The sequence below is a fragment of the Lepisma saccharinum genome, chromosome 4, assembly GCF_977018435.1.
Source record: "Lepisma saccharinum chromosome 4, izLepSacc3.1, whole genome shotgun sequence".
NCBI lineage: Eukaryota > Metazoa > Arthropoda > Insecta > Zygentoma > Lepismatidae > Lepisma > Lepisma saccharinum.
The window spans coordinates 66,652,543-66,672,560 of NC_139232.1; the positions used below are offsets into that span (position 1 = coordinate 66,652,543).

A 20,018-nucleotide genomic window follows, 5' to 3' on the forward strand; every position below is an offset into this window, starting at 1 on the left:
CAATGCTCAGCCTTGCCGGTGAAAACCCGAGGTAATAATTCCAATCTATAGTGCTCAGGCACTTGCATTAAGTCGAAACTGACATTTAATTCACGCAGATATCGTTCGGCAGATTGAGCTTCGATATCGCCTTTAAACTTCGGAATGTTAGCGATATCAGCCATTCTGGGCATCTTGAACTCTGTTCTGCGTCGAGGAGAAAAACTGTCATTACTATCCTTTTCTCTAGGCCTCTTGCATCTATCAGAAGTTGTGGTATTACCGTGGAAGAATGGGTTTGGAAGTACAACAGCAGGCTCATAGGCAGTAGCTTCTGGGTTCAGTCTTCGGATTGGATCAGGTAGTATATCGGAAGAGGTTTCTGGTCGAATCTCTAAGTTATGGATATTTTCCTGCAGTTCACTGACCCTACTTATAATTGTAACTGTCTGTTCCTGAATTTCTTGGCGAAGAGATACTTCCATCTTTTTAGCCTTCTCATGGAGAAAACTAACCTTTTCTCCAGCTTCCTTTATTTCAACTTTCTGTTCTTGCACTATATTTTCTATGAGTTTTGTTCGTTCACCAAAGGTTTTTAGTGCTACATTAAATGACTCTACAGAACTCTTTAATTCTTGAACTCTCTCTGGAGGGTCACATTCAGATTCTCTTCCATACTGGACAATTTCAAGACAGGTTTCCATATTCTTCTTCAATTGCTCTTGTTCCTTCTCTATCCGTCCTTGCCGAACTGTTAAGAACTCTAGCTGCTCTTCCACAATTTCCTTTACCCTTTCGTCCACCTTTTCAGTGACTTTAATACTAAGCTTTTCTATCTCTCCTCTGATGCTCTCTACCTGTTCAAGTTTATGTTGAGAGAATAGAGCCTGTAACTCTGACCTTAGTTTTATATCTTCCTGTATCCTCCTTTCTTCCTTGTTTTCAATCAATGCACGGAAAATATCTAAGTCTTCTTTTCTCTTTCTCTCTTCCTCCTCTTTCTCTTTCCTTCTCTTTACTTCTTCCTCTTCTATTTCCTTCTTTCTCCTTTCCTCTTCCTCCTCTTTCTCTTTCCTTCTCTTTTCTTCTTCCTCTTCTTTCTCTTTCCTTCTATAGACTCAACTATGAGCTTAAACTCCATCATCTCCTTTCGAACTTTCTCTATCTGAGCCATCTCTTTCTTACGCTCTTTCTCCTCCTCTATCCTTTCCTTCTGTCTACGGTCTTCATCCTCCTTTTCTTTCTGGTTTCGCTCTGCTTTATCTTTCATCAACCAATCAAGTAGCCAGTGATCTGATGAGGGTTTGCTAGGAACGCTCGGTTCTGGTTCTGGTTCTGGTGCTGACAAGCATGATGTGCATCGCATCTCTTTATTTGATGCCAACGTTACTTCCTGCCCGTCACAACTACTATGAAACCTCTGCAAACATTGGCAACACTGGAAGAATTCCCAGTCATTGGTAAGATCATCACAGCATCCAAACTTGGTTTCTGCATCCATTGTCGTTCTTCCTCTGCTTCGCAGATTCATTCCTGTCGCGTCTTTCTCCATTCTACAACACCGTCTATAGCTCTTACCAGTTAATACCTTCACTTCACTATCACACTTTTACCTTCGTGAATTCCAAGGACTTTCACAATCACCTTCGTGAATTCTATGCACGAACACTTCCAGTATGCACTAAATCGGGTATCACGTTTTAATTGCTAAAATAACTTTGCACTCAAGCCCCCACGATTGTACCAAAATAACTGTGCACTCGAGCCCCACGTTGGGCGCCAAAATAACTATGCAACGTCCACTCCAGTTGGACACCAGTAGTCGATAGTTACTCCGCTACTCCTTTAGTCGGGAACATGAGAATCTGCAAATCATCAGGGCTTGCTGGGTAGAAAAGAAACACAACACTGTTTTCAAAGTTAAAACGCAGTTTTATAATCGCGTATATTTCATAATCACTTACCAGTAAAACACTAGAACATTCAATACTAACGTTGGGCAATTCCCTCACATATAGCGAAAGTCAAAGAACATAATTAATTGCTTACTTTCAACTTATCGGCAAGAAGAAAACTCGGAAACCCAAAATCTATACTTGAATTCCCTCCGTTTCCAAGTTCTTATTATTCTTCACCTTCAATTGTTTTTCAAACTCCGTCTGTCGTCAGGTGAGAAACATTCAGGTTAGTTCACTTCCTCGGCTGAGATTAGAAAGTGACGTCAGCACGAACAGATTTTGACGTATTTATAAACATATATAAAAGTTCCAACTACAACTGCATCAGTCTAACTATAATTATCTGTGACAACTTGCACATTATTTGAAATAACAAACATTTTAAAAATCTTAACTTCTTATAAATATAAAATCTTAAACTCTCAGGTTCGTTACAATTGCCACACATCGCTCTATCCATATCCTACCCGCTGCTGGGCCAAACTTTCAAATAAACCTCCAATACAAAATCCCCCTTCCTTAAACGCTTCTACAGTCTATCAGCCCGACTGTACATTACGCATTCCCCCATCTTAACAATACACAACATAAAACCGTCTTCTCCCTGCCGAGGCTAACCATCAAAGATCCATACTTCTTGGGCGAGCGTAATGAAAATCATTTCCGAAAGCATACTGACCCAGTCGCTTACGAAGTAGCAGAACACCTCACCATTACCGGGTGTTGCCTTCCGTGATTGAGAAACACTAGATTGGCGGATGACAGTCCACGAGAAATGCACTAAAGACCCTGGGCTTTGGGAGCAGGAGCACACAGCAAGGCCTAGCCATAGCCAAGAGAAGCAACGAAAGTTTACGGTTCCCGTGACAAGCGCAGCTCTCCAAAAGCCGATAATTCCCTTGCCGCAGTATCCCAGAACGACTCCAGGATAATAGTCTGTCGCTTAGACAGCAGCGGCTGGGTCCGGTTAATGGTAGGAAACTAGCATTCCCTGCATGTCTCATCGATCTCTCGTACCAAAACATCAGAGTGTGTGTCCGTGCGTGTATGGAAGTCCGCAATACTCCTTTCTAGGGAGGAGCAAGCAAACCAATTTTTCCCAGAAACAGTACTGACCTATCAAGGTTGACTTCATTAATTTATCTGTTTTACTTCGCTCTTCTGCAACTTTTGGCTAATTGCATGAGGATGAGGTGAAAAGTAGTAAGGTGAAATTGATGAAAGGACAAAATTATACCTCACAGAGGATTGTACTGGCAGTGAGTCCAGGCGCCCGATTCCCTTAATCTGCAAAATGTGGTCCAGGATATACTCCGTGGAATAGGTTGATATTTGTTTGTCTTTAGATATTGTCACTCCTTAAAACCCCACTGCCCTTTCTAAACTGTAGTTCCTGAACGAATCTTAATTTTAATTATATGGTATATCGCTTATAATATTTAACGTATAATTATTGTGATAGAAATTATAAGAGTGATGCACATACTGGTTGACATTCATTTTCAAGTAGATCGTCACCTCTCCTCGTTCCAGACACCCGTGTGCGTGTGTCTCTCTGGCTTTTGTGTGCGTGTTTGGGGGGGTGCGCGCGCGGGGGGAGGCAAATCTCTGAAACTTTGATTTGATTTGATTTGCTGTTTTAAGTCCACTTTGTGCACAGTAAGGCTAATCGGGACTGGACCTATAGTTTAAAGTATAACCCGAACCACTATGTGCCTCCACCGGGTATCGAACCAGAGACCCCTTGATTACAAGGCAACGACGCTACCACTGCGCCATCGGGGAGTCCCAAATCTCTGAAACTAGCGAATTTCAGTAGTATATTGGAATTTATCTTATTCGTATACTTTCAAGTTAAGAACTTGGATTACATTATTTACATTTAAATATATACATGAATTATGAAAACAATTATGTTTTATCTTATGTTATTATATTATTCGCGTATTTCCGTAACATTAATTCATATTTTATAGGCTACTAATTATTCTTCCTAGTTTATGCAACGTTTTCATTATTTGTCAAATCCAAGATGGCGAGGATTATTTCTATCTTTCACGCAAAAGTTGTTATTTAAGCACAAGTTAAATACATTTCTTCCTAATATCGATTTTTGTGCAACTACGTATGTACAAGATTGAAGTAACTTCAGTCTTCGTTATAAATACGTAAACTAAATCTTTATTTAATCATTTTATATGCAAGGGCAAATGTGAATTGTTTTATATAATCAGTTTCGTTATTTCTAAAATTAAAAAAAAAGTAAAGTGCTCCCCTGGGCCACGCCATGAAGGTGAGGGTGTGTGGGGCTAACGCCCTACACTTTCTTGATCCGGTCGTGAGTGGGGGTGATGTGATCAGCATCACGCCCCAGGGTTTCCCCCAGGTACCCATGTTATTCGACGCTGGGTGGGCGCCGGTCGTTTTCCAACGTTAGAAAAGTACCCGGATTTGAACCGGCTGGGGATCGAACCCGGGACCTTCAGAATGGTAGTCAGACGCGTTACCGACTGAGCCACCGCGGCCACCTCACCATTATTTCTACAAAGTTTAATATTGTAACATGTAATATATCGTTCTCCTATTGACTGTTTATTTTAGGAGTGGGGAATGACGCTTCGTGTATATGGCGACGTCAAAAGTTCCACGTTGGCATTCTCAATTGTTGCCAACCACAATTAAGCTTACTATCGCTATTTAGCATTGATTTGAAATACACATTATCAGCTTTTCTTGTATTATTTTCATGACATAAGTTTGTAGCATTGTAAGAAAGAGTCTGTTAAGCTGTGCTTCGCGCATGAGGTTAAGCAGTTGAGGTCTTGATGTTGACAAGAAAGGTGGTGCGCGGATTCTGTCGTGATAAATAGGTTGCTTATCACTGCCTACGAGCGTGCAGGACCCAACAAATTATATTTTTATTCAGTGCGAATAAGTATGTACGCGCGCGTTCGTTGATTAAAGTTTTTTGGATATTTTTATCATAACATTTAATTGTATTTGACGTAATGTGCTGCTCGGTGGTTACCTTCCTGGTAGATTGGGGATCGCCTTCATCCCGATCCCTGGGTGAGAACTGGTGCTTCCAACTGTCTATCCGGAGCAAGGAGCGGTGTGTTGCCAATTCGGATCTCCATTCCTTGGAGTTGCGATTGTGGTGGCACGTTGCAATTGACTCGAGGGGGATAGAAGAACAGAAGTGAGTGCATGGAGGAGAAAACTAGGCTGCAGCTACGATCCGTTGCAGCAGCGCGCATGGCTTTGCTCCACCCACTGGCTTTCACCATTTCTCTGGCGTTATCCGCGGCCTTGTGTCATAGATTCTCGAGACAGAGTGTAGTTTATACTATAAGGGCGAAATATTCTTACCGCTCGTTGAAACCAACATACGCCATTGCTGAAGAATTAACATATTTTAAAGTTATTTTTTAATAAATACAACAACGAATTTTGGTATTGGTTTTTCGAGTTACTTCCAGGCTCTTCTAGCTTTAAGTGTCCACTGAGCTATTGTGCTAATCATGCTGGAATCATGAACGTGCAGGGACATGGTATTGACATCCAAGAAGGTTGTTCGCGTGATAGTAACCGACAACACTCAAAAAGCCTTATCGATCGCTCATTGTCGATAACAACTTGCATGAATAAACTAATTCAGATCTGCATATGGTCAAATCAGAAGCTATGACTCATGAGACTAGCACGCAAATCCCTTTCCATTACACGTCAGAGGCAGCGTAGAAACAGTCGCTGGGATACAAGTTCTTGACTCTGTTCCACTAAAAGCAATCCCGTGTTGCTTTTTAATGCTTTTCTGCAATCCTCCTCTTCTAGGTAACACAGGGAAACAGTTCTTTGGTTATTGTTCAGTCGACTCTAGTACAATTTTGTGTTTTGGTTATTTTAGTCTATTTTTCTGCTTCCCTGGGTTAATTGAAGGGATGATAATGCATAAAGAACCGATTAGGAGAATGAAGACAAATAAGAATTTTGAGGAAATCCAATCCAAGATATAGGAGTTATCACGAGTAAACAAAAGCAAATCGAATGGTACAATTGATTGTGGAACTTTAGCACAGCAACAACGTCCGGTTCAGTCTAAATGTTACCGTATACCCTGTCCCAGCTAACTGTGGAGCAAGGAAGCGCATAGCGTAAGAGAAGCGAGGCAAATCTATTGGCCAGAGCGAAGTAGTAGACGCTGATGTGCAGTCTGGTAACTTCAGTCGCTTTCCCCCTCTTCGCGCAATTCCGTTCCTCTCACGTGTTCATTGGTGGAGCCGTCTCGCGTCACTACTTGCGCAGAGACTTGTTTTCGTTTGCCTGCTCCACAGTTAGCTGGGGCAGAGTATAGGTGGGCAATTAAAGTGCATACTTGTGGCCTTATCTTTTAATATTTTGGTGTGTTAGATAAAATGTATCAAATAAAGGCACACAATGGCAAGAAAAAGAATCCATGACAAAGTAGAAGATTTTCCATATCCATTGGATGAGCAACTAAGAGGTAATGTGGGATTGTTCCAAAATGATAAATTTTAAAACATAAGCTAAACGTAACGTTTCAACCTTCTAGCAAGGTCTTCTTCAGACTCTGTACTCAGTACAATAAAATAAAATAAATTTTCTGCCTTGGTCAGCATATTGAGTTTTTCATGTCATGGAAACAAGGCTGAATGGTGTTATAATTGGACATTTTGCGAGGCAGATGAGGAAAATTAACAACTGGAAGGACTTGAAGAGGAAAGAAATACACAAAGAGGAACAAGAGAAGTTTCTGAGAAAATGCTTGGAGGGAGGCACAGCACCGAAAGGATTAAAAATAAGTAAGAAGGGAGTGGTTTGCAACACCAGGAGTTGAAAGATATTGGTTCAGAAAATGGAAAAAGAAATGATATGGAATGAAATAAGGGCAAGAAGAAAGGAGATAAAAATAATAAAGGAGAACAACGACAAGAATTGAAATATCTATTGAAGGTGTGCTCACCATTTTCACCAGAGAATATACATTTGACGAAATGAAAAGCTGGCAGGAGAAGTTTAGAGAGAAAATAAAAATAAAGTTGAAGAAGAAAGGAGAGGGACTAGGATGGAAAGAAGAAAGAGGAGAAGAGTAAGAAGAGGACACCAGAAGAAGAGTTGTGGTAATAGGGAATGTATACCTATCAAAAGAAGAGGAAGCTTTTTTAAAAGTAGGAAGAGGTTTCAAAGTTAAAGAAAGAAATGTAGACTATGAAGAAGTTATATATGACATTGAAGAAGCAGTGCTCCATATAAAAGAGGAACCAGATAGAGACAAGATTAGAAGGAGAACAGCAGCCATACTGAAGAAAGAAATGGAAAAGCAGGGAAAAGTAGATAATTTGAGTCAAAAAGAAAGGGAAGGCATGAAGAAAATCAAGACAAAAAATGATGTGGTAGAGCAGGCAGATAAAGGAGGAGCCATTGTGGTGATGGAAAGAGAATGGTACGAGAGGAAGTATGAAGACCTAAAAGAGAACGGATACGAGGAGATTTGTTGTTCCGAAGCGTCGATATATTTGTGTATCTGTTGAAAAGACACAGTTATTTTTTAGCGAAAAGCATGCAGCCACTTGATCATTGGGCTCCAATAGGTTATTATTTATTACTATAAATAAGCAAGAGGGAAGGACACAGGTCGGTATGATGAAGTAAATTTTAAACTAAATATTTTATTTGAAGAAATAAAACACGTTCACAGTTGAAAATAGGGCATTCAATATCAGACACATTCCACCAACTGAAAGAATAATCAAAGTAATAATATTTTGATAACCGGCAAATCCAAACTTGATGTTGACCACGTAATGCACTTGATAATCATAGAAATATAATTTTACTTGAGCATGCCCTTTAATTTTTGTCTTGATTGTGGAAATAATACGTTTAAATGAACAGTAGTATGTTTTAGTGTGTTTAGAATCTCTTGGGTACTGCATGGGAATACTGAAGTCATTTTTAGATTCCTAATCAAATAAAAATTATTCAGTGTAATCTTTAAAAAGATAAGACTTTGTTTCTTTCCAGCTGTTCATGACAGAAATTCAATTGGAGACAAGTTACCAAATTAGCAAATCGTTCTCCTACATATGTGTGGTATGTGCTCGTTTGCCTTATACAGGATGAGGAAGGAAGCAGATATAAAAGATACAAAATTACTGTTCTTGGGTAACGCGTTCTGTTTTTGTCAGAAAACCTGATCAGCATACTGAACCAAACCATCACATGAGGTACGACTTCAATAATATGATCCGTTTCTGTGTTAAAATAACTCCAAAAATGGAAATAAAATTGTCAATGTCAGGAGACGGAGATATAATTGCCTTTTATCTTACATTATACTCTGTATGCCTAGTGTAGTTTGTGTGTCCCAACGTTCAAGACAAAACTGTCTGTTGTAATGCTTGTAATGTTTTGTTCCAGCTTACAAATTACGTAAAGTACGTTCGTTCGCTTCAGTCTGCAGGCACAAGGTCATGTTCGACTGATAAGCAGATACCACGTGACTCTGGGGTAAACTGTCAGCACCACAGAGAAGTTTCGGTTACTTTTGCGAGGATTAGTCCCGGCACGTTTTGCATGACTGGATAAACTAGCAGTGAGTTTGTACTTTTATTGGATATTTTTTGAACCCAGGGGAAAGCAATTATGTGCAGAAAACCCATGTTTTCTGTGAATAAAATTTACGTATGTTTCGATTGTGTGCTCAAATGTTGCAGTAAACATAACTCCGTGACACACAACAACAAATACATTAGCTAGTCATTTCCAAGAAAAAAGCTCTTCAGAGATTATAAACTTAGCAACTTACTCACGAGATGAATATATTGTCCGACTGTCAGAAGGCCCGGTGGTAGCGTGTTAGTATGACACGAAGAAGGTACTGGGTTCGATTCCCGTTTGTTTGCCTTCAATTTTTTTCTTAACTCGAGCAACTATATATTTTAATTTATTTATTGCGAACATTCTAATTTTATTTGCTGTGCGATTTGCTAAATTTTTAATTGAATTTTGCTTTCCAAACTTTTACAATAATTACTTGTGACTAGTATTACATTTTTTCTTAGATCATTTTCTCGATAGAAATGTATACTTTTTACCAGGAATAACATTTTATTGAGTAAAACACGTGAACAATTTAATATGGAAATATTTCTAAAATCATGAGAAAAGTGAAAAAAACTATCGTGAAAATTAATTTTCATATATAAAATTTAAAACGGTCAAATAAAGATTTCCACCCAAAAATAAAGTAAAAATTTATTTAACCTTTACTCCAATAAATTATTAAATAATAATAATAATCCTTTTTTGCGCAACAGCCCATGAAGGGCCTGGGCATACCTACCGACTGCCGGTCTCCCTCCCACACTTTCTCTCGTCACCTCTAAGCGTGGAGATCTTCAACCAGTATTGGAATAGTCCGGGGGTCAGCCCGACGTATCCCCAGCCGTTATAGTAGGTCGTCTCGACCGGATTACGCTCACTCACTCGGAGCTTCCCAATTTCCTCAGTATGGTGGGTTGCCACCGGCCCTATACGTAGGCCGAATAAATTCCGACCAGAGCCGGATTCGAACCTACGCCGTCCCGCAGCGAACGATCTCAAGACGAGTGAACGCCTTAACCCGCTCGGCTACGGAGGAGGACAAATTATTAAATAAAATGCAATAATTAGTTGCTCGAGTTATTTAAAAAAAAAAGTAGGGCAATAGAACGGGAATCGAACCCAAAACCTTCGTTACGTGAAACTTATTCGCTACCATTTAGTCATTTGAAAGTCAGATAATAGCTTCGCCTCATCAAGTCACTTGGAAAACATCGAAACATTCAAGGGCTTGTCCTCGATTTTTTCTTCTTTTTAAGTCCACTTTATGCACGGTAAGAAGACTGGATCTATAGTTTAAAGTGCCTAAACCGGGTATCAAACATTTTCCTCGGAAATTGTTGGCTAGATTGCGATATTGCCAATACTCGGTTCGGGCATGGATGTGTGTGTTTGTCCAAATGAGAATAGAGAGAATACAGAGGAAATTGACATGTGTGACAACTGAGAAAAAGGTGAAATAGGGGGGAAACTATTAATTTTGAAAATACTCTTTCAGTTGGTGGAATGTGCCTGAAATTGAATGCTCTATTTTCAACTGTGAAGGTGTTTTGTTTCTTCAATTAAAACATTTAGTTTACAATTTACTTCAACATACCGAACTGTGTCCTTCCCTCTTGTTTATTTATAGTAATAAATAAAATCCCATTGGAGCATAGAGAAACCTTTCACTGTTCATAAGCCATTGTCCTTTGCAGTTTTCAATGCAACATTCAGGCTCTCTGATCGTGTATCGTACGTTTCACATCAGGGATGTACTTAATTTAATATCATTTATAAGTTGGTTTAAGCGAAATTCTTCATTTTTATTCTTTCAATATATGATATCAATATCACGTTGCAAACAGTTATTAATGGTTTCAATGTTATTTGCTGGGAAAACAAAGTTTCGTCTTACTTTGGATTCCAAAATGCAAACGCAAGTACCGTATCAAAGTATTGGTTTTGATAGCACTCACGATTTTGAAACGTGGAAAGGTAATCATTTTACGGGGAACTTGAAAGTTGGTGTGTGTTGACAGACTATAGCTACTGCCATATTAGCACTGACAACTAGGAAGCGATCTCAATGATCACGTGGCTGCATGCTTATCGCTAAAAAATAACTGTCTTTTCAACAGATACACAAATATATCGACGCTTCGGAACAACAAATTTTCATCTTTGCTGCTTTCAGATTACCAACATACAAAGTGGAATGTAATTTAAAAGGTTATGAAGAAACCTCAGTTTTATGAATAAGGTTGGATAAAATTAGACCAAAAAAAAAACTTTCCTTACGCTGGGCTCGAACTCAGGTTGCACACATGCTAGTCCGACACTCCGAACGAGACACACGAAACTTTTTCGCAAGTAGTCGACTGAAACGAAAGTTTATTTTCAGATTGCTAATTCCCAAGTTATAACATGCCAAGACAGATGTGTCTTGCATTTTCCGTACTTTTGTTATTTGAGTCACTATGGTCTCTCCCTAGGGTAATCACGGCAATAATGAGGAATATTTCTTAGACAAAAATGATAAATAGACCCACACGAATAATCACCCTCGCAAAAAGCCAGATCTCAATCTGGAACCTTCGACGCGAGCGAGGTGTGTTTCTTGTTCTAACTGTATCTGTGTGTATTCGTTAGATTCATGGTATTTCGTGAGTTGATATGAATAAAGTAAATAAATAAGACAAGTGGGTGAAAGGGACTGGAGAATCGTAGCTACGGAATTATTGAGAAGATATCCTTCGCCTAGATAGAGAATCTCTATATCCCCTTGTGATAGAGAACCTATTAGAAAAAAAAGAAAATACAGATTAAAAGAACAAATTTGATGTGTATCCTTTCGTCAAAATGCCTAGAAAACAATATTACATACTTCTTCACTAATAGAACATAATAAAAACAAATTGACCTTAGTGGGGATCGAACCTAGACCTCACTGATGAAAGCTCTGTAAGCTAACCAACACACTATCAATAACACAATGTTTTCTTTTTTCAAGTCAGTCTGTTTTCTCCCTCAACACCTAAAGACGAAAATTCATCTTACGTAATTTCTCTCATAATTGTTTCATTGTCTATTAATAGAAACCACGTATGTCAAAAATAGACGCGTTCTCTCGGTGAAAAGTCACATGTTTCGCACATCGTGCTTCTCCATTTACTGTTATTTGGACATTTAGTTGGTAGTTAAAACTTCGCTTTGTCTGTGTGTTTTCACGTGCACGTGTGTGAGAAGAGTGGTTTGCACGTGTGTTCGATGTTTTTCTGGGTGTTATTTTCGTTCCAAGCATTAATATAATTGTAAAATATGGAATTTACTGTAATGCAAGGAGTGAAAATATAAACCCAGTGCGTCAGGTTTGTTCCCAAACAACATTAAATAATGAGACGTAACGTAGACCGAGTATTATTCCATGTCGAGAACACGAGACATTACGATCGACAATCTTCATCTCGTATTTCTCTTTGGCATCACTACTCAATTTACAAAGATGTATACCCGTGACTGGTATACAAGCCGCAGAATTTCAATGTTGATTGGTTTGTCTACTCACAAAGCGCTTGGTGGTCAGACATGGATGTCTTGCGTGAGTGCTTCTTCAATAGGGTCGTTACAACCCAGAAGTATCATTGACTGTACATTTTATTAGACACAAATATTTTCCATCTGTCCTCTTTCCATTCATGTGTTTTTCTACGCCATCCGAAATTTGAGATTCAAGATAATGAGTAAAATATCACTCCCGCAATTGTAATGTTAAGTTTCTCCCCATCCTACAAACATCCATCCAACAGATCTATCCTTCTCTAGCTCGCCTCTAATGAGAGACTCATTTCTGAAATTAAAAGAAATAACTCCTACAACTAATTAGCAACGTGTACCAACTGGATATTTTCTAAAATTGCTTGTAACATTTAAAAAAAAATACAAAACCAATACATATGGGCCACCTCGGGAACAGAAGCCCCAAAGGTAGCCTACTGCTTGTAGTTGCTTAGAAAATGTTGCTTTTACTCAAGAAAACCCATTTCTTCGTGTTTATTCACGTTTCTACAATTTACGTATTAGAGAAAATATTTTGTCTCAAACTTTTCATTGTTGACATACATTATTTACAGTAACGATGAATAGCCAACCTTCTTGACGGAGGGGTTAGCACAACCTCTACGATGCAAAAGTCCCGTGTTCTAATCCCGGCCTGGATATGGTTGTTCTTTATGAGTCTCTTCATCAATTTCATCATATCATCACTCATTTTCATCTTCGCGATTAGAAAAAGTGCCAGAAAAGCAAAGTTCTTTTGGACCACGTTTTAAAACAACAATAGGTATCATTGCTTGGACACAATTTTTTTTACAATGATCAAAAAGTTAATTAAATGAGCTTTCAAAATATGTATAATATATGAACATTCGGTAATGTTAAACACACATTTCTTACTTACCTGAAAATAACAACGACTAATCTGCTCGATCCCCAACGCAATAACTTACATAAAACAGCTGCTGGCCGCCCTAGATGGATGGTTTTCTGCATAGTGCACCAGAAGGGGACTGGGTACATTGATGTAGTAAAATGCCAGGAAAACTATTAACAAATCGCGTGGAACTCTATTCATCTGCGTTATGGATGTACGAGTATTGTTCATAATACAGAAAGTTATATTTGGATTTGGAATGCTTCTATCCAAGAAAATTTCAAGATGTAAGGAGCAGTTTAGCTCCTCATGTTTGAACAGAATTTGTGAACTGGTCCAAACGCTGAAAAAGAACTTAATCATTCGCTAGTATCTGGCCTCAAATACACAGACAGTCAGTGGAACAAGATTACCTGTGATGACGAATTAGTAAAAATGGAATGGAATTTTGAAGAATTGTATAGGTATCACTGGAGCAAGGTCGCGCATCGCGTCAGAGGTGGGAGAAATCGGTGGGTAGAGCAAAGCAGTGTACACTGCTGGGAAGGCTGGTAACTGCAGTCGCTTCCCCCTCCACGCAATCCCGTTCCCTCTCACGTGTTCATTGGTGGAGCCGTCTCGCGTCACTACTTGCGCAGAGGCTTGTTTTCGTTTCCTTGCTCCAGAGAGAGGAAGTTGCGAAAGAGCTTTCCCAAATTAAATATAATAAAAACAAGACTATGTAAGTCTATGCTATCCAGTGATAATCTTGAAGCACTCTTCCTTATGCAGTGTGAACTAGATAATGGCAATGTTACCAACAAATTATGCTGAGAAAGTTCTGAAATAAAACGCCTTCTTTCACTGTAAAATATCATTTCACCTCTGGTGTTTTAATGACAAAGTAGCTAATTTCCAAAAAAAAACTCTTTTCATATTTGTACGTGCCTGACAATAGTGTAATTGTAATTTAAGGGGATAGAAGATACCAGAAAATAACTAATTATGTGATGATGCACGTTGCGAATTTGTAAAGTACATTTAATGAGTCACGATATAGGTAAAAGGATTGGATTGGATTGATTTGGTGTTTTAAGTCCACTTTATGCACAGTAAGGCTAATCGGGACTGGACCTACAGTTTAAGGTGGAATCCGAACCACTATGTGCCTCCACCGGGTATCGAACCCAGGACCCCTAGATTACAAGGCGGCGACGCTACCACTGCGCCATCGGGGAGGCAATTGGTTTACTGAGGACCAATGGGGAAAGATATTTAGAGAAAGTAAAGGAGGTGTTTGTAGTATTTGTAGACCTGGAGAAAGCCTTTGATAGAGTGAATTGGGTCAAACTTTCAGAAATTCTGAAGAAAATTCGGGTAGATTGGAAAGAGAGGAGACTTCAAAGCAACTTATACATGAATCAACGAGTTAAAGTGAGAACAGGAGACGAAATTACAGAAGGCTGTGAAATTGGAAGAGGAGTACGACAAGGATGCTGCCTATCGCCTACTTTGTTTAATATCTATTTAGAAGATATAGTGAAAACTTGTTTCCAGGGCACAGGAGGTGTCAAATTGGGAGGAAGAAGAATAAACTGCATAAGATTTGCTGATGACATGGCATTATTCGCTGAGGATGAAATAACCATAAATAGTATGTTAGAAGAGTTAAACAGCAGCTGTGAGCAGTATGGGATGAAGATTAATGTAAAGAAGACAAAGGCAATGGTTATAGGACGGAAAGCAAGGAATGTTAATGTGAGAGCAAACAGTGAAAGAATCCAGCAAGTGGATAGCTTCAAGTACCTCGGATGCACTATAAGCAGTGACATGAGCTGCAAACAAGAAGTGAAAATGAGAATTGCAATAGCAAAAGAAGCTTTCAATAGAAGATAAAATGTTTTTTGTGGACCCATTGCCATAGGTCTAAGGAAGAGATCAGTGAAATGTTTTGTGTGGAGTGTAGCACTATATGGTGCAGAAACCTGGACGTTTAGAAGAAATGAAGAAAAACGACTCGAAGCTTTTGAAATGTGGACATGGCGAAAAATTGAGCGTGTAAAATGGACGGACAAGGTAAGAAACGAAGCCGTACTGAAAAGAGTTGGTGAAAAAATATATATACTGGAGACCATCAAGAAGAGGAAAAGAAACTGGTTAGGACACTGTCTAAGAAGGAACTGCCTGCTAAGGAATGCCTTGGAGGGAATGGTTGAAGGAGGAAAAGTCCGTGGAAGAAGGAGATATCAGCTTATGGATGATATTAAATTAACTGGGTCGTATGCTATTACGAAGCGTAAGGCGGAAATTAGGGAAAGCTGGAGATTGCAGTGAAAAACCTGCCAATTAGGCAGAAAATAATGAATGAATGAATAAATGAATGAATATATATATATATATACAAGGGTCGTTCAAGGTTGACCGGGATTTTCGTACGTAAAAAATCGATGAATAGCCGGATCATGATGAAACGTGCGGGTGACGTAATGTATTCCTTCGCGAGAAACTAGCGCCCAGTATGACGTATTTCGCGCATGTGCAGCAGTTGCAGCGAACATGGCGGTAAGCAGTGTGTCTGTGGCTGTGGAGCAGCGGTGTGTAATCAAATTTCTCGTGAAGGAGAAAGTGAAACCAGCTGAGATTTTCAGACGATTCCAAGCACAGTATGGTGAACAAACGATGTCGTGGACAAGAGTGTACGAATGGTGTGAGCAGTTTCGCGAAGGACGGGAGCTGGTGACAAATGAAGCGCATGGATACATTCGCCCGACTGCAGTCACACGAGTGAATATCGCACGTGTTGAGCAAATTATTCTTGAGAACCGGCGAGTAACAGTGCGGGATATTGCTGCCGAGGTGAATATTAGTGTCGGGAGTGTTGAGACAATCATTCACGACCACTTACGCTTCCGCAAAATCTGTGCAAGGTGGGTTCCCCGCCAGCCGACGTTCGATCAGAAGTGGACACGCAGGACGGTCTGTGAACAGCTTCTGAATCGGTTTCGAGCAGAAGGTGATGAATTGTTGCAATCCATCATCACGTGTGATGAAACATGGTTGCACAATTCAACCCCAGAGACCAAAAGACGCAGCATGGAGTGGCGGCATAAAGGTTCCCCGCCCCCCAAGAAAAGCAAAACGCAGCCGCCCGCTGGAAATCATGGCAAGTGTCTTCTGGGACATGAAGGGCGTTATCCATGTGGATTTTCTGGACAAAGGGAGCACGATTAATGCCCAGTATTACTCCACATTGTTGAGTGGTGCTGTACGAAAGTCCATTCGCAAGAAAAGACCTGGGATGTTGTCTGGAAATGTCATTCTTCTCCATGACAATGCCCGCCCTCACACAGCCAATGTGACAACAACAACTCTGGCCGACATGCGCTGGGAAGTTCTGCCCCATCACCCCTACAGTCAGGATTTAGCCCCCAGTGATTATCATTTGTTTGCACCCCTTAAAGACCATCTGGGAGGGAAGAAATTCACGACAGATGAAGCACTGCGGAGCGATGTCCTCCAGTGGCTACAACAACAACCAAATTCTTTCTACGCCAAAGGAATTCGGGAGCTGCCAGAACGATGGCAACGGTGCCTCGGCGCGCACGGAGAATACTTTGAAAAACTGACAGTTTGGTGTTTCTTCTGCTACCTATTTCCTCTGCAGAAATAAAAGTCCCGGTCAACCTTGAATGACCCTTGTGTGTGTGTGTGTGTGTGTGTGTGTGTGTGTGTGTGTGTGTGTGTGTGTGTATATATATATATATATATATATATATATATATAGGTAAAACGGTAACTTATATAAATAGGTATAAGTAGGTATATATATATACCCTGTCCCAGCTAACTGTGGAGCAAGGCCGCGCATAGCGTCAGAGAAGCGAAGGAAATCGAGTGGCCAGAGCGAAGCAGTACACGCTGCTGGGAAGGCTGGTAACTGCAGTCGCTTTCCCCCACTCCACGCAATTCCGTTCCTCCCATGTGTTCATTGGTGGAGCCGTCTCGCGTCACTACTTGCTCAGAGACTTGTTTTCGTTTGCCTGTTCCACAGTTAGCTGGGATGGAGTATATACTATATATAAATTCAGGCATATAAAGAAAAAAAAACTTTTGCTAAATTTTTACTGGTAATTTTAAGAATTTGAAAATTTTTAATCTTATTATCGGGGTTAAATTTATGTACGTTTCAACTAGCCACCTCCCAATCTCGAGACTTGGACACTTACCAGCTTAGAACAAGGTAGATACACGAGATATCACGGGCTATTAAACCTGACCAACAAACGTTAGGGATTGATAAAAATAAACACAATTTTTACCCACTACGGAAGGAAATAAGCCGACATATAGATTCTGAAAGACAGGTTATAAATACATTCCATACACTTGATTAATTTTCTACAATTCCAATCCAAAGTTTCATATTTTCGAATCCTTCCTCCTTCCTCTTATATACAATCTTCTTCCATTGATGGATTTTTTCTATTATCTACATATGCCTTTCTTCTTCATACATGGATTTCTTCTTCTAGCTATAGGCTTCTTCTACAGCAGACTTCTTCTATCTACAGATGTTCTGTTATACATGGACCTATTCTTCTAGCTATAGGCTTCTTCTATAGCAGCCTTCTTCGATCTACATATGTATTTCTTCTCCATACATGGATTTCTTCTTCTAGCTATAGGCTTCTTCTACAGCAGACTTCTTCTATCTACAGATTTTCTCTTATACATGGACCTATTTTTCTAGCTATAGGCTTCTTCTACAGCAGCCTTCTTCTATCTACATATGTATTTCTTCTCCATACATTGATTTCTTCTTTTGGCTATAGGCTTCTTCTTCTACATGAGACCTCTTTTCTTAGGCATCTGCTCCCAAATATCTATTGTCCCTCCTTCGGGTTGCTGCTTGACACGCTGCGCCACCGCCTAAACCAATCCAAAACGGGTAATCAAAGCGCCGATCCCGCGCTCAACCTTGATTCGGTGTTGCAATGTATACCCAACACGAGAGTGCTTGGGAGCTGCCAAGAACTTGGCGCCACCACGGGACAAACAACCAAAGGTCTAACAGGAAAACTCGTTCCTGCTAAACATTAAAGACACGAAATCGTAATCGCTATTTGGCTTCTTTACTTTCCTTTTATGGCCATATATGACATGTATAGTGATCGTTTATCTCTGCTGCCTTTATCCAATTCATTGTTTTTATAGGTACACAAATTAAACAGTCACAATTAATTTAACTATTTACAATCGCATTCGTATGATTCTTTTTCACATTGTTGCTTTAATCAATGCCCTTCTGACTTTTGCCGCGCACTGCCATCTATCGTCCGCTATATACAACTGATCATGACATTTGGGTGCGTAACAAACTTGTTTTTTTGTTCTCTGTATTGGTAACAAACAATCTCTTGAATTTCTTACGTCTACTTTTAATAGAACCTACATAAAAAAGTGTATGAAAAACTCAATATGCTGACCAAGGCAGAAATTTATTTTATTATAAAACAAACTAAACGTAACATTTCAACCTTCTAGCAAGGTCTTCTTGTCAAAACTCAGCATATTGAGTTTTTCATATCATGGAAACAAGGCTTAATGGTGTTAAAAAAGTGTAGTGTCAATTCAGCTTTTAGATAAGTCATTACAATGAACGATTTTTTGGAGCGCCCTCTTAAGGAAAGTTGCCACTGCCCTTTTGGCAGTCGCAGTCAGGCCCTGCCCTGATCAATTGAAAATTCTTTGTTACAGCATTTGCAACCTGCCTTATATTTTTTACCACCATGTCTATCCTTCAACCACAGGTGAAAATCTCTCTCCAACCATGACTTGCGAAATAGTCTTCTTTGTATCAGAACATTGTACGTTGAAAAATCATCTTGTACCACGTTGAACAGCACGTACTCACCAACACAGAAAGTAGAAAGAGCGGAAGGTGGTAAAGCGAAATTGGGATTAATATCTATCCCACAATACACCGCCTCCGGTGCAAGAAGAGTTCATCAAGGCGTTAAGAAGCATTGTCATATCGACTGACGTCCCGAAAAAGATTATCACGAGACGCAACACTTATTACTTAGATAAAGGACTGTCCCTTAATATCCGCGACACCTGGCAACCCTGAGTTCCATCCATATATAGGACAAAGTAAATTGGTCAAGTACTTACATAACATTGATGGTGATGTTCTGAAATACGATTCTACAGGCGTATGAGAGTTTGGCCATCAACTACGGAAAGCGACGCTGAAAATACAAAAGGAAACTGTTACTATTTACATTATCAACTATCATATTAGTAATCCTATTTTATGTTTAGCAAATATGCAAATAATTATAACAAATGTTCAAATGTATCTGTTTAACTGTCTACTAAAATATATGTTTAATAGATCTCGAATCTTAAAAATGCTGACATGCAAAGAAAAATTGAACCTTGAAACAGATATGCATTATGTTTCGGGAATATGTGCACCAAGGTCACGTATAACGGTAGGGAAGAGGAGAAAGCGAGTGGGAGAAGCAAACACTGCGCGTTGCAGCACACAGCTGGTACCTGCAGCTGCGATATGTTTCCCTCCATACACTAACTTCCCACCTCACGTGTTCACTGGTAGAACTCTCTCAAATCACTACTTGCGCAAAGTGTTTGTTTCGTTCTCTTGCTCCAGAGATTCCCGGGACACAGTTTACTTCAATTTTGTTTACCCTTGAGAACTAAATTTGTAGAACACAAAAGTATTATCGTAATAGAATATAAGTATTCTTCCCCTAATAGAGTAAGATGTTCTAAGGGCTACATTTCAAGTATCAGTAAATTTCGAAATAGCATTTTTTTTTTTCAAGATTTCAGATCGTAAATTACATTTACATACTCTGTCCCTGAAATCTGTGTAGCAAGGCCATGCATAACAAAAGAGAAGGGGAGAAAGCGAGTTGGCGTAGCGAAGCAGTGCGCGTTGCTGCAAACGGCTGCAAGCTGCACTCACTTCCCTTTTCACGAGTTTATTTGTCGAGCCCTCTCAAGTCACAACTTGCGCATAGACTTGTTTTCGTTCGCTC

General features: G+C 39.6%; 1 protein-coding gene across 1 annotated transcript in view; it reads right to left on the minus strand.

Annotated features, from left to right (window-relative positions):
* The window catches only part of LOC145987183 (uncharacterized), a 281,807-nt gene that overhangs the window by 222,389 nt on the left and 39,400 nt on the right, over positions 1 to 20,018 (minus strand). Inside the window, exon 3 of the mRNA XM_083121696.1 lies at positions 19,126 to 19,202. Coding sequence (XP_082977822.1) covers positions 19,126 to 19,184 — 59 coding nt within the window. The 5' untranslated portion in view covers positions 19,185 to 19,202. The remainder of the gene's footprint in view (positions 1 to 19,125; positions 19,203 to 20,018) is intronic.